Source organism: Arvicola amphibius, chromosome 2, assembly GCF_903992535.2.
Source record: "Arvicola amphibius chromosome 2, mArvAmp1.2, whole genome shotgun sequence".
NCBI lineage: Eukaryota > Metazoa > Chordata > Mammalia > Rodentia > Cricetidae > Arvicola > Arvicola amphibius.
In genome coordinates, this window is record NC_052048.2 from 143,457,872 (window position 1) to 143,473,549 (window position 15,678).

General features: G+C 44.8%; 1 protein-coding gene across 1 annotated transcript in view; it reads left to right on the plus strand.

Annotated features, from left to right (window-relative positions):
• Igf2bp3 (insulin like growth factor 2 mRNA binding protein 3) overlaps nucleotides 1-15,678 on the plus strand; it is a 145,110-nt gene that overhangs the window by 114,616 nt on the left and 14,816 nt on the right. The window contains exons 7-10 of the mRNA XM_038318613.1: nucleotides 1,134-1,268; nucleotides 2,575-2,697; nucleotides 5,309-5,444; nucleotides 7,171-7,296. Coding sequence (XP_038174541.1) covers nucleotides 1,134-1,268; nucleotides 2,575-2,697; nucleotides 5,309-5,444; nucleotides 7,171-7,296 — 520 coding nt within the window. The remainder of the gene's footprint in view (nucleotides 1-1,133; nucleotides 1,269-2,574; nucleotides 2,698-5,308; nucleotides 5,445-7,170; nucleotides 7,297-15,678) is intronic.

The following is a 15,678-nucleotide window of genomic DNA, read 5'->3' on the forward strand; positions in this document are numbered from 1 at the left end:
GTTTGTTTTGGTTTTCCAAATGTGGGTTTCTTTTGGGTAGCCCTGGCTGTACTATCCTGACTCACTCTGTAGACCGGGTTGGCTTCTGCCTTGAAAGTGCATGTGCCACCACTGCCTGCCTTTTTTTCCCCCTTTGGTCACCTCTTTAGTTCTATTCCCATCACTGTTTGTTGCTGACTTTCTCTATCAATGAGACAGAACCTTGTAAACAAAAAATTGGATGAGCAAAACCTGCCATAGGGCAACTGGTGAACATTCTGGGTCTGACTAAGGGACCAACTTGTCTGTGGGATCCCGGTTCTGGCTGTCTTGATAGCACAGCTCTTTGTATCTCAGGCACTTAACGATTGCTCTGAGCTTTAACACAAACAGCTTAGAAGAATGAAAAGATGTCTATGTTTGGATTGAGAAGAGAGAGCGCCTGGGATTGGAATTTGTGGGCTGAGGCTGTAGCCCAGTGCTTGCTTAGTGTATTAGTTGTGTATGTCTCATTGCTGCAACCAAAACAGGTGGAGGAAGGGAAGGCTTAGGTTGGCTCACTGTTCTAGGGAAGACAGCCCATTATAGTAGTGACAGTGGCTGGAGCAGGAGGCAGCTGGTCACGTCGTATCCACAGTCAGGAAGCAGAGACAGATGGAAGCTCCTGTGTTCTTCTTGCTAGGATCCCAAGTCCACGAAATCGCACCACCCCGTTTAGAATGTGCTTCCCCAATCTATAAACTCTCAGACATGGTTGGAGATTTGGCTCCATGGTGATTCTAAATCCCCTCAGGGTGACAGTCAAGATCGCCCATCATTAAAAAAAAAAAAACAAAACAAAAAAACAAAAAAACCGTATCCCAGGTTTGCATGAGCTAGGCATGGAGGTGAATGTCTGTGGTCTCGGCGCTTTGACAGTAGAGGCAGAGGCAGGAGAACCGGAAGTCAAGGGCCTTTCCCACTTCGTAGCAAATTTAAGATCAGTCTAGATATGGAACCCTTGCTCTGTTGGCAGCTGATCACAAGTTTTCTTTTAATAAAGTGAATCTCCTTGTTCTACTGGAAGTCCTGGGGCTTGTAGCTGGTAACTGAAGACTCCTTGTGGTGAGTATGCACTGACTGGCCTGTCTTCTTCCCTTTGTGCCTGCCATCAGAATTGATGTCCATCGTAAGGAGAATACGGGAGCCGCCGAGAAGCCCATTACTATCCTCTCTACCCCTGAAGGTGCCTCTGCAGCTTGTAAATCGATTCTGGAGATTATGCATAAGGAAGCGCAAGACACCAAACTGTGAGTAGCGAGGACTAGCCTGCCAAATCGTAGATCTCTGACACTTTCTGGGGATTAATGCTATCCTGACGAGCTAGTGTTTGCCCTGTTGATGCAGTGTGAAACACTGAGTCATTCATAGTTGGATATGGAACAAGCAGCAATAACGGGAAGGAAGATGTAACTAGAAGGCAGCCTTGGGGGACACGGCCAACTGAGGGCCAAGAAGTAATTTGGGATTTACCTCAGACCTTTACTGGCAGGCCTTGGGCATCTGTTTCTGTCTACACCCAGCCCTCATGCGCAACAGGGCATGGAGTGTGAAAGCCCCTAACTCTGTGCTCAGGGCAACTGCAGATTGATGTGGGTGTTGAAGATTGGAACTCTGAGTGTCTGTACTGTCAGAAATTAGGTTGGCTTCCATGCCAACTGATGCACTGAACACAGCTGAGAGCAAGGCTCAAGGAGGTGCCCTAGGACCACATTGCCTCTATTTACTCTGTAAATATGTATGTTTCAGTGATAGATGTCTTATATGGGTACAGTAGTTTTTTAGTATAGACAAAGGGAAAGTCCACCATCATGGAGCCCCCAGTGACGTTAGAAAAGCATGATGTGTAAGTCAGATTCTGACGGGGCACGGGAAGCAGCTCAAGTGGCACAGTGCCTGCTGTGAGACGCTTGAGGCCCTGAGGTTGGTCTCCTAGGCCCGTGTCAGCTGGGCATCTGGGGGTTCTCTGACCAGCCAGTCTAGCACATCAGCGCGCCCCAGGCTGTCACAGGAGACTGGAGCGTGATAGAGACAGATACTTGACACTTCTACTTCTGGCCAGCATGTGTGCACTCAGGAGTGAATGTACCTCCATCCATATATGTAGACTCACATACAGCCTCAACACAGAAAGAAAGCAATCACGGCACAGGATGCAGAGTGAAGGCTCCATTTCTGCTGATCGTCTCTTCAGTTGTGACCTCTGTTGAGTTTTTAGTTCTTATTTTTCTCCAGGTGTGTGTTTTCAGAGGTATCCTAGGATTGTACTGTTTTGATTTGTACATTGTGTTCTGCTCCAACTAAGATTATCCATCATGAGTGTAGACATTCCCTGATGTGAATAGAAGATGAAGCCCTATCTAAATATCTACTGTTGTTTACCTACTGACCTGCACAAGTTGCTGGAATTTGGGTTACTTGCCAGCTCACTGTAAACAGGGGGCAGCAGGGTCTTTCTTACTCAGTAGTTAGGGAGCAAATGATTAACAAAGAACAGTGTCTTTTTGTCCAAGAGGAGTTACTTTCCCTGACTTATGACCATTTTTCTACTTACAGCACAGAGGAGATCCCCCTGAAGATATTAGCTCACAATAACTTTGTAGGCCGTCTTATTGGTAAAGAAGGAAGAAACCTTAAAAAAATTGAACAAGACACAGACACTAAAATCACAATATCTCCGTAAGTGCCATCTTGTTTGTGAATTAGGGGGCTTTTGGACCCTGTTTTTAAGCTGTGTGTCTGGTACATGGTTCCCTGCTTACCACTGTTCTGCTCTGCTGTCAGGCCGAGAGCGAGCCTGTTCTCAGCCTGCCCTGTTTCTAACATCTTGAAGTGTTGCTTGTTCTCGAAGAGGTGGCAAGGCAAGCTTAACCCTTGACATTCATATTTCCTAGCCAGAGTCTTCATGGTGTTTTTTGACATTTATTTCCCACTGTGTTACGAATTATCCCACCATTTGCCAGCTTAAGACAATAATCAACCTGTATTGCATGACTCGTTTTTGTTTGTTTGTTTTCTTTTTTAAAATTTTATTGATTTTTATTGAGCTCTACATTTTTCTCTGCTCCCCTTCCTGCCTATCCTCTCCCAAGGTCTCCACGCTCTCAGTTTACTCAGGAGATCTTGTCTTTTTCTACTTCCCATGTAGATTAGATCTATGCATGTCTCTCTTAGGGTCTTCATTGTTGTCTAGGTTCTCTGGGATTGTGGTTTGTAGGCTGCTTTTCTTTGTTTTATGTTTAAAAACCGCCTATGAGTGAGTACATGTGATAATTGTCTTTCTGGGTCTGGGTTACCTCACTCAAAATAATGTTTTCTAGCTCTATCCATTTGCCTGCAAATTTTAAGATGTCATTTTTTTCTGTTGTGTAGTACTCCATTGTGTAAATGTACCACATTTTCCTTATCCATTCTTTAGTCGAAGGGCATTTAGGTTGTTTCCAGGTTCTGGCTATGACAAACAATGCTGCTATGAACATAGTTGAGCACATATCCTTGTGACACGATTGAGCATCTTTTGGATATATACCCAAAAGTGGTATTACTGGGTCTTGAGGAAGGTTGTTTCCTAATTTTCTGAGAAATCGCCACACTGACATCCAAAGGGGCTGTACCAGCTTGCACTCCCAGCAACAATTGCATGGCTTGTTTATATGGGTTAGGGATCCATAAACAGCTCAGGACTGGGATCTGTCTACAGCCTGCTCTTGAATATCCATAGAGGACTGCCCTCTCCCAGAGGGAGTGAACCAAGAAAAAGAAGGTGCTGGAAGCTATAATGTCTTTTATGATAAAAATCTCAGAATTCACATACTAACTGTTCCTGTGTGGTCTGCACAAGACAGCCCTATTCCATGTGTGTACGGACTTCAGATTTCTTTACCAGGGGCCTAATCTTAGAGATGGCCTATCACACCAGGGGTACATGTCTGTTGTGATGATAAGAGAAAGGATTCCTTTTCCTAGGGTGACGATCCTAGGTTTCTATCATAGGACCCCAGAAGTGGCTGGTGAGCTGAAAATGAATGATAAAATTACAAGACAAAGTGCTTGAGAGTAGAGGTTCAGTATGCTTGTGCTTACATAGTCTAAGGGAGTGTAGGCTCCATTATAGGACTCATTTCTTCATTATATGATTTACATTTTATTCACATATGAGAAAAAGGAATAATATCCCGTCTGTCTGCACAAGGTTAGTCTCCACTGTGTTCCTAGCAGTGAAGATGGATGTTTAGCTCTTGACAGTCACGCCCCCACTTCCTTTGAGTCTACGTACATAGCCCTCTCCCTGTGGTGAACGTTGCTTTTCTCCTCAAGGCTGCTGACTGCTGTAGGCTTAGGTGCACCCAGACAGAAATTTTCATGGCTTTGAAGTGTCAGCAGGATCAGAGCTAAGCAAGGAGTTTCTTAATGTTGTCTGTTTAGGAATATAAATAGGGTCAATGTGGACCATTTAAAAATTTTAGTTGGCCGGACAGCAGTGGTGCCCACCTTTAATCCCAGCACTTGGGAGGCACAGAGGCAAGCAGATTTCCTAGTTAAGGCCATTCTAGTCAGTGTACAGGGTGAGTTCCTGGACAGCCAGGGATATACAGAGAAACCCTATCTTGAAAAAACGTAAATAAATTAATTAATTAAAAGTAAAAAATTTAGTTTAGATGGATTGACTTGTGCTACTTCCTTCAGACTACTTTAAATTCTGAAAATGTTGGAGAAAACAAAGTTCCGTCTCACAAATGCTGGTTTGCTTTGAGGAGTGTTTTCCTTGCTTACTCCAGAAAATGCAGTTGCACGAGACAGCTGGCTCTTCTTAGACATGGCCAGTACAGTAGGAGCATCCTGGCAATACTGTCTGCCCCTCCAGTCCTCCAGTTCACTGTCAGAGGGTGAGATGAGGGGTCAAGAAGTAAGTCCTGGGGGCTGGACAGATGGCTCAGTGGTTAAGAGCACTGGCTGTACTTCCAGAGATCCCAAGTTCAATTCCCAGCACCCACATGGCAGCTTAGAACTCTGTAACTCCAGTCCCAGGGAATCTGACATACTAAATTAAATAAATTTTTAAAAATACCTTAAAAAATGGAGTAAGCAGTGTTTAAAACATGGACGTAATGAAACCATGTGCGCAGTCATTGTCCCTGAAGGGATGGAAAGAAGCTGTCACACATCTTGGCCGTGATCTGTCACTTTCTCATGGTCCTGCCCTGCCAGCTGGTCTCAGTTGCCCTCTGGGGCCGAGTGACACCCACCCACCTTCCTCCTGTCATTCGTGTTCCTCCTCCTCTCCCACCAGGCTGCAGGAGCTGACGCTGTACAACCTGGAGCGCACCATTACAGTCAGAGGCAGCGTGGAGACCTGCGCCAAGGCCGAGGAGGAGATAATGAAGAAAATCAGGGAGTCTTACGAAAATGACATTGCTTCCATGAATGTTAGTTCTGGTGGAGAGCTGAAAGACAGCTCCCACTGCGTAGATCTGAACTTTCCCTTCGTAGTGAGCAGTGGTCTAGATGAGTTGTCCGCACCACCCTAAGGGTACCCTGGGGTAACACAGAAGCCTGGGCGTTGGGCTTAGCTGTCTCTGATTTCTAACAAATCAGATAGCTTTGGAGCCTTGGCTTCCTGATACATGAGGAATGATTAATAGCTGCCTACCTACCAAAGGGTATTTATTACCTCCTTTCCTGTGTTAATTGAGGGACTGTAGTGCAGGAAGGATGTGCGGATTAGAGGCAGGTGAATTAAGTCTGATTCCCTGCCACCTGTTTGTGAGCGGCAGCTTTCTCCTCTCCATCAGACAGCTGCTGTCTCCTGGTTTACATGCTTCCTGGGATTACAAGTGCCATGCATGTAAAAGGTGCTGTTAGAAACAGTCTTAAGAGCCAGGCAGTGTGAAGCAAGTCCAGCAACTTGGAAGACTGAGGTGGGTGGATTGCAAGGTCAAGGCTGCCCGTGTTGTAAACATGGTTGCACGGGTCTCAGGCTGTGAGTGTGGTGTCTGTGCTGGAATGCATGCCTAGCATGTCTCAGCTCCTACTCTGGAGAATCATAGAGCAAAGCAGAAACACAGGTTTGAATTTTTCTGTGTTGCCCATATAAGCCTGGGAAATAGGGAATTTCCTGTGGCAAATGTAGCAAAAGCTATGAAAGCAAATTCCTGCCCCTGTTTAATGGATGGAATGGTGCTGATGACGGAACACTTCAAAAGTCCATCTTTTCAAAACGTGCTCCTTAAACATGAGGTAAATGATTAAGCTTCGGTTGGGCCAGTCTTGTGAAACAGTAATGTCAGGTGAGGCTGTGACAGTATTTTTTCTGAGAAGAACCTGGAATGCTGGTCATTTTATCCCACATGGTGGCCTGCTATCTGCATGTGATTGCTGCTTATCTAAGCGTTTCATAACTGGCCCTTACAGGCCCTGATAACAGGATCAGATACATTTCAGTTCAGTCCTAGTCTTCACCTTTTTCAGTTCTTATAAAATTAGGGCTGGAGAGATGGCTTGGTGATTAGGAGCTCTCGGCTGCTCTTCCAGAGGACCAGGGTTTGATTCCTAGCGCCCACATGGCGGCTCACAGTCACCCTTAATCCCAGCCCCACGGACCTGGCACTCTTCTCGGGCCTCTGTGGGCTCTCCATGCGCATGGTGCACAGATATATAAACAACCAAAACGTCCATATATTTAAAACCAAGACACATATATTTAAGAGGGGGGAACAATTAAGCTGAAACAGCGTTCCCTTCATGGCCCTGCATCCATCCAAAAGGGGTGCTCAGTTGTGGTGCATGCAGTGTGAAGCTGGGCCCTGACTTTGAAGGATTCGGCCAGAGGGCAAGGAATGAAGGGCTTTCCCCTTTGTTCTGTGTGCCTGCTGTGATCCCCAAGCACACCTTACATATTTACCTTTCAGCTAATGGAATAATGCCCACCGCATGCAGAGTACCATTCTGTCTGAAGTACTCTGAGCTGCTCTTGGCCTTGAGACTCCTCCAGTGCAGGGCAAACCAGCCCTCAAATATGCCAAGAACAGCACCTGTAGTTCTGTGGAAACACCTGTTGTATTCAAAAATTGCTTTCTTAGTGTGGCTCACCCCCTCGATACTTCTGATTGAAAATTAAAGAGATTTTTTTTTTCTTTTCTTTTACCATTGCAGCTTCAAGCACATTTAATCCCTGGATTAAATCTGAATGCCTTGGGTCTGTTCCCACCCACTTCAGGGATGCCACCTCCCACCTCAGGGCCCCCTTCAACCATGACTCCTCCCTACCCACAGTTTGAGGTAAGTTCTCTGACCCTTGCGTCAAGACTATGCCACAATACTGCTACAGTCAGAGCTAAATAGGATAATGTTCATGCCAGAGTGTGTGCTGTATGATCTGTCACCTGTGTGGAGCTCATGTGTGCTTTGTAGTACTTGCCAATAGAAACTTTTAATTTGATTCCAAAATAATAAACATGAGTTGTTTTGAAGTTTTGGGGTTGGTAGAATTGTGCAAATGTGTCGATTTAAATAAAAAGTTTTGGTGGATTTTGTTTTGTTTTGTCCTTTGGTTCAGTACTGGGGTCGAGGCTGGTTTTCTTAAAGGAGTAGTTCTCAATGGTCCTGATGCTGCGGCCCTTTATTTACTACAGTTCCTCGTGTTGTGGTTAAAAGGACTAGTGTTGGTGCAAAACACCCCAAGACCAAGTTCTCAGCACAAAGATTTATTTGCCCCAGAGGGACAAAGGGCAGAGAATAAGACAAAGACAGGAAAGAAGAGAAAAGGAGCAAGGGGAAAGGGATATTTGCCTCAAGGGACAAAGGACTGCCTCTGGTTGGAGAGGAGACAGACTGTAGCCCATAGGCAAGTGGCAGTTTATGAAGGGATAAAGGGGAAGCCTTTGTTAGGATGAGTTGGTTTGTTTTGATTAAGCATCTAAATTAGGGCAGCCAAAAGGGGTTTTTGATTGCTGAACTTCAGTACTTTGATAGTTGAACCTTGGTAATCAGCTTCAGGGGGAAAAAGTGGCAAAATAAGGGAATAGACCTTGGTGGCTAGACCTTGGTGGCTAGCTTTCGGAAGGTAATCAAACATTTTAGCAAGGCAGAGGGAATGGAGAAAGGCAATGCCTGCCAGAGCCGTGTTTGTCATGCTCGGGCCTGCTAGAGCCCTTCAGTGGTGACAAAATAAACAATTATTTTTGTTTGCTACTTCATAACAAATATAAATATCTGTGTTTTCCAATATTCCTAGTGGACTGCTGTAAAAGGGTCATTCCACCTGCAGAGGAGCCGTGAGCTACAGGTTGAGAACTGCTGTTTTAGAGTTGAAGCAGAGAGGTTTCAGGAGACGTCCATGCTGGACACAGTGTGCACACCTTTAAGCCCAGCATTCCTGCTGAAGCAGGAGGTTTGTGAGGTTAAAGTCAATCTGGATTCCACAGCAAGACTTTGTCTCACAAAAAAATTTTTTTTTCTCATCTTTACCACCTAGAAGGTAACTGCCTTAGAAGGTCTACATAGGCTGGGGTTGCTTGCCGTTTAGTGTTGCTTTCCTGATCAGTGCACCAAGATAGTTTCCCTCACAGTTCTGTGTTCATGGACAGAATATTGGATAGCTTGTGTTGTATAGCGATCATATAACAAATGCATTTACTTATTGAGATGGGTTTTTTAAATTTATTTTATGTGCATGAGTATTTTGCTGATATGTATATCTGTGCACATGTGTGCCTGGTACCCATGCATGTCAGAAGAGAGGTGTTAGATCCCCTAGAACTGGAGTTATGAAGGGTTGGAAAATGCCCTGTGAGTGCTGGGAATTGAGCTCAGGTCCTCAGGAAGAGAAAATGCTCTTAACCACTGAGCCTTCTCTCCAGCCCTGAGACAGGGGTTTGTTTGTCATGTAGCCCAGGCTGACCTCATACTCACGCTCCTCCCACTCTGTTTCCCCAGTGTTGTGAGCCATCAGGCTTTTATAGGTCTTATTTTGAAATCTGGGTTTTGAGAATAGCTTTGCAGCCCAGAAGATGTCTATCCAGGAAAGTAGAGCATCATCCAGTTTGCAGTCATTTGTATACAACGTTCTAGGGTCGTCCATGATGAATTTATCTCTCCGTTTGTTTGGCTCTCTTAAATACATGAAATATGTGAACAGTAACTCTGTGCACACCCAGAGATGTTGCTCAAGTGGTACGGGTCAAGGATTTAATTGTGTTACTACCCCGAGTAAACACACAAGTAAATTGAAATTGGCATTCTTCAGGCAACACCAATTACTAGACTGCCGATGCTCTACCAGTTCAGAAATAAGAATTTCTTTTCTTATTCCTTGAGCCTATTAGGCTGATAGGTATTGTAGGCTATCTCCCTCTGGTGTTTGTTTCTGCTTTTACATGAGTAAGCCATGGGGAGCAAGCCAGATAACAGTATTCCTCCATGACCTCTACTCTGCTTCAATCCCTGCCTCTAATCTTTGTCTTTGTCTGCAGCTCACCTGCATATGTAGTTGTTTGCACCTAGAAATTATGTAACAAGTCTGAGGATAGCTTCCACAACAGTAATTAAATAAACCCTGGATGTGGTAGCATGCACCTATACTCTCAGCTACTTGGGAAGCTGAAGAGGCAGGATCACCCTGGGTAACCTAGAGAGCCCGAATCTCCAAAACAGTGGACAGAATGGCAGCCAAATATCAAGTATGCATAAATTCATTACATGGCACCTGAAGACTTCAACTCAGATCCAGGTGCTGTGTGAAGTAGATGGCAGGTTTGTGCCCTGAGAAATGTCTTGGTGAAGGAAGTTTGGGGTCGCCCAGGTCTAGCCTAGCTCCGCAGTGAATTGTGCCACTGAAGGTCAGGTCTGCACTGCCCTTGGTCTGTTTTCCCAGTGAAAAATCCGAGCCGACCAGGGTGACACTTGTAATCTCAGCCTCCAGTGACTGGGGCAGGAGGATTGCTGGGAGTTCTAGGTCAGCTTGGGCTGCTTGGTGGGACCAGGCAAGCCCTGGCTACAGAATAAGCCCTCGATTTGAAAGCAGATGTGGGGGTTGGAGACTTGTGTTGGATGAATGATCTCTGAAGACTTTCAGGTCAAATATTTCTTTTCTCTACAGAATTGTATATTGATAGTAGGGTGAAGGGCCTAAAATAGAAATTCAAGAGTGCATTTAAATCAGTAATTGTTGTGGTTAGAGTTTTATTTATTTTTTGTCAACCTGACACAAGCTAGGGTCTTTCTGGAAAGAAAGAACTCAATTGAGAAAATGCTTCTATCAGATTCACCTATAAGCGGATCTGTGTGGCATTCTTTTGATTAATGATTGAGGTAGGGCCCAGCCCGCCACGAATGGTGCCCTCCAGCCCCACAGGCAGTTCTGAGTTGTATAAAAAAACCAAGCTGAATGTGGGGTCTTCCTCTTCCTTGTGGTTTGTTGGCACAACCAGGTCACAAGGACAAAGGGAGCAGCGGAGCGCAGGGCTTTGTATGGCCTGTGAATATGGCAGAAAGAGCTTTCAGTGAGACAGCTCGACCTTATTATTCCAGGTGAGGAGATGGAAAGGATGCACTCAGTGGCTGGAATATCACCTCATTTGCATTTGGTGGCCTGCACCTATCACAAGGCTGGAGCGCATGTCTGTCACATGTGACCGCATAGCCCTGTCCTATATATAGCTAGAGCACCTAATTACAGCCTGGGGCAGCAGAGGGAAGCATTTGCAGGGAACTGTGTCAGAGGTCTGGACTAAGGTAAGTCAGGCATCCAGGCACAGGGACCATCTCCAAATAAGGTCAAGCAAAGAGTAGGAAGCCCGTGCTGGGGGAAGGGCGTCTTCCTGTCTTGTGTTGAGCTCTGAGAGAGCCATCCAGACATGGTAGACTGCAACCTTAGTCCAGCAGGGCTCCCCAACAGCTGAGCGAGTCACTGGGAACAAGACAGTAAAACACTGTTCCTCCATGGTCTCTACTTCCTGCCTCTAGGTTCCTGCCTTGAGTTCCTGCCCTGACTTCCCTTTGTGATATACTGTGATCAGGATATATAAGCCAAATATGCTTTTTCTTTCTTGTGCTTTTTGGTTATGGTATTTGTTACTGCACTAGAAAGCAAGCTGGGACAGTTGTTTAAATTCTGATGTGTCCAATAGTTTATTATAAATGGACACATTTGTGCTAGGTTTATAGTTGATGTATCCCTGATATTTACTTAAACTTACAGTGTGCCAATTATACAAAGTAATTGTGCCGTATAAGGCCTTATCGAATGGATGGTGCAGTTCACCATCCTAAACCAGCTTTCTCTTTGGGTAGGTCCTTATCTCCATTCTGTTGCTCAGGCTCCTGGTTTGTAAACTGAGGTGTGCTGTAAATTAAAGTTTGTCTTTAACTCTTTTGTTGTTGTCTTGTAGGAGGAGGGCGCTTGTTCATTCCGGCTGCCCAGAACTAAAATAACCACACAGAAACTATATTAAAACACTGCTTGGTCCATTAGCTCTAGCTTCTTATTAGCTAACTCTTATATTGATTTAACTCATTTCTATTAATCTGTATATCACCATGTGGCAGTGGCTTGCTGGCAAAGATTCAGCATGTCTGACTCTGGAGGCTCCATAGTATCTCTCTGACTCTGCCTTCTTCCTCCCAGCATTCAGTTCCGTCTTCTCCGCCTACCTAAGTTCTGCCCTGCTATAGGTCCAAAGCAGTTTCTTTATTCATTAACCAATAAAAGCAATTCATAGACAGAAGGACCTCCCACACCATTGTCTCTCTAGAGCAACCTCTCCCGTTACAGATGGTAAACTGGTGAACATTCTCATCACCTGTCTCTTACACGTATTCAGATCCTTCCATATCAAAAAGTCCTAAAGTGAACTGTTAGATGATTACTTTTTTAAATATAGAAATAAGGAGACTGGAGAGGTGGCTCAGCAGTAAAGAGCACTGGCTGCCCTTCCAGGGTTCCCAAGTTTGGTTTCCAGCCTCACAAGGTGGTTCATATCGATCCGTAACCGGTTCCAGGGGAGCGACACCCTCTTTCTTGATCTCCATGGGCACCAGTCACCCATGCAGTGTATATATATACATTTAGGCAAACACTCATACACATAAGGTAAAGAAAAACTTTAAATCTTCTAAAATTTACACGTTAGAAGATTGTAACTGCCCTCTATATTTAATCATTTTTTTCTGATTTAATATTGTGATTTAAGCATCATATCTGGTTTAACAGACCAATGCTTTAGTCATATGAGATCATATTAACAATCTTCATTCTGAAACGCATTGTAAGTATCTAGAGTCTAAGCTCACTAGAACCCAGCCAAACACAGCAGATGAGATGTCCATGATTGGTCCCTGTGGGAACAAGGGCTTCCTTTGCCTGTCCTAAGCCACATTAAATCTTAAAGGTGGCTTGCACAGTTAGTTTTAAGAATGGGAGGCTGAAGATGCTTACTTACTCTGCTAAGAGTGAGCCAAGTAAGTGCACAGATGGCCACAGAATGAACACCTTTGCTTCTACTGAGGTACTTGCACTCAGTCAGAATAGATGAGGGTTACAGCTCAGAGGCTGGGTACCCAGAAACTGCTCAAGTAAGGCAGCTATTGCTACAGGGTAAGAACTGAGGACACCCAAGGGCCAGCTGCAAGGACAGGCAGAGGAAGCACTCATTCCCAAGGACCAAACGTGGACATGTCAGCCGCTCATGTCCTTTGCAGGGTGCTGGTGAGCTTTTCCTCTGTGCACTGACTAGGTGGATGTCCCAGTGGATATGGACGTTTCTACAAGTTGTAGGAGATGCTGCTAAAATGTTAAAGGTGAAAGAACAAAAGCTGCTATGGTCTGGCAGATCTGCTTGCTGAGTCAGTCCGTCTGTGTCACTGAGAGACGTTTCTGTAGTGAGAGCCACTTGAACTTCATCTTTCTGTTGGTACCAGTCCCCTGAGAGTGTCAGGAGTTAGCCGTTGTCCTGAGAAGCAAAAAGGAGGCATATTATTTCCTTTCTATCTTTTCTCTCAAAAATGAAAAAAAGCTTTTGTGGGTTACAAATGTGTGCTTAAAATTACCCTTTCAAGCTAGATATGGTGGCACACACCTTTAATCCCAGCACTGGGAAACAGAGGCGGGTGGATCTCTTGAGTTCAAAGCCATTTTAGTCTATTTGTGAGTTTCAAGACAGCCAGAGCCACATATAGGCCCTGTCTTTAAAGGAAAAGGGCAGAGTTTAAAACATGTGATTTACTTATTTTTCTTAAATTTCCTTTAGGCACTGGACTCACAAGGTGGCTTCATAGGTGTTTAGATTGTGAGATAGCCTCACACAGGTAAAGCGGGGTCGTAACACTCAGACTCTAGGAAGGGAGTGTAGCTTAGTTTTTGCTTTGATTATTCTCATTGGAGATATATTTTAAAAACTTTGGTGTTAGGGGGCTGGAGAGATGACCAGAGGACCCAGGTTCAATTCCCAGGTCATGATTGCCTATGACTCCAGTTCCAGGGTTTCTGACACTGTTCTTCTGGCTTCCACGGGCACCAGGCATGCATATGGTCCACAAATATACATATAAGCAAAACACACACACCTAAAATAAAATTGTCAAAAAGAAATGAGAAACCTTTGTTTTATCAGTCATGTTGAAGTCCACAGGAAATATAAACTGGAGTTCGGGGTGAGGGTTGTCTCCTTTTGTGTTCCCTTCATTTCTCTAGTCTTCCTTTCTGAGCTGCCTCATGCTCTCCTCTGTCCTGGTCCCCTCCTCACTCACCCATTGTCGTCTTCTGTGGAGTTCAGCATTGGTGTCTCCCTGTCTGAGGAGAAGCTAGTTTTCCTGTGGCTACACTATAATTATCCCAGGCTGGCTGACTAGAATTCCCCAGAGAAGGGCTCTGCACCATTTTGGAAGCTCCTCAGGTGACTTCAGCTGTGGTGGCATTGGCAGCAGCCACCCTGGGTTGTAACAAGGTGGAGACCTGTGCCCCACTTTCATGAATCGAATCTCAGTGGGAGAGGGCAGAGCTTGCAGACCGGGCTTTGTGAAAGCGGATGGGAGCTTGCTCGCTGCTCACTCATCGAGAGCTGTTCCCCAGAAATGTTTACTAGGCAGGAGAGGGGGTGCACCTGCTGCTGGAGAGTATTTTCTCCTCACACCAGTGCACGTGAGAAAAGATTTGAGGAAAGCATGGCTCCCTACCTCCATGTGTTCCTCTTTTTAGCCCATTCTGTGTTTTATTTTAGGGTATAGTTTAAAAACCAACAAAAGATACCCTAACCCTTTTATCTTTAGAGCATCTGTCATTCAAACTCTAGGCACAGTCAAGCCAAAGCCCGCCTGCTCTTGCTCTTCTCTGTCTATTTTGGTGTGCTGTGTAGATCAGGATTGTGCTTGCCTGTGTGTTACGGGGGTGCAGGGTAGCTGACATGTTTTCCTTCTTCACAAGAAGAGACCAAAGTCCAGCCAAAAAAATGCTGGTAATACCTCGAAGGGCAGCACCTGAAACACAAGTTGAGTATTTAACCCTTGACTGGCACCATATTAGCTGGAAAAGAACACCCAGCCTTGTCTAGCTGCAAGGGAGGCTGGGAGACAAGCTCTCTGGAGCAGAAGCGTATCCAGTGTGTCCATTCAGCACAGAGAGGAACGTGGAGTTGGAGCAGCCATTCATGGACTTCGCCTTTTTACATCTTAAAGGAAACTCCAGAGCCCAGAGGAAGAAAGCCAGCATTTTTTTTTTTTTTTTTTTTTTTTCAGAGAGAAAGGGAGACTCTAACCTTAAACTCCAGGGGAGGAAGTTTCATGTTGCACTCTCTATGCCTGTGTTTATTTTTGACACACAGTACACAATAGATGTTGAGAACTCTTGTGTGTCCGTAGAAACCACTTAGAATAAACTACTCTTTCATGTAGCTGTCTGTGACGCTCACTCTTATTTCTCCATCCAAATCACTGATGTGTTAATCCCCAGTCATGGTTTTAATTAACCTGCATTGACCGCCGCCAAAAGTATTTATTGAGGAGAGCAAGAAAGAGACTTCTTTTGTACAGCTTTTTAAAAATTATGTTATTGTTCTAGTTTATTAATTACTCTCTAGCTTATCAGAAAGGTATCTATAGAAAAATCTTGACGGCTGGGAGTGGTGTATGTAACTGTACTTTCTATTATTTGTAACTGGTTGGTGGACAGTACTTTGAGAAATATATTTTTAATTTAATTCTTAAAATTATTTCATTATTTTATGTGTGTATGGGAGTTTGGTCTGTACACCACATGTGTACAGTGTCTGAAAAGGCCCTGGAACTGTAGTTAGAGAAGATCATGAGACAACATGTGGACTCAAACTCAGGTCCTGTGGAAAGGCAGCTAATGCTCTCAACTGCTAAGCCATCTCTCCAACCTTGAAAATATCTTTTTTTTGGGGGGGGGGGGGTTCAAGACAGGGCTTCTCTATAGCTTTGGGTCCTGTCCTGGAACTAGCTCTTGTAGACCAGGATGTCCTCAAACTCACAGAGATCTGCCTTCCTCTGTGTCCTGAGTGCTGGGATTAAAGGCCTGCGCCACCACCGCCTGACCAAAAATAACATTTTTTTTTTTGGTTTTTCGAGACAGGGTTTCCCTGTAGTTTCTAGAGCCTGTCCTGGAACTAGCTCTTGTAGACCAGGCTGGCCTCGAACTCAGAGATCCGC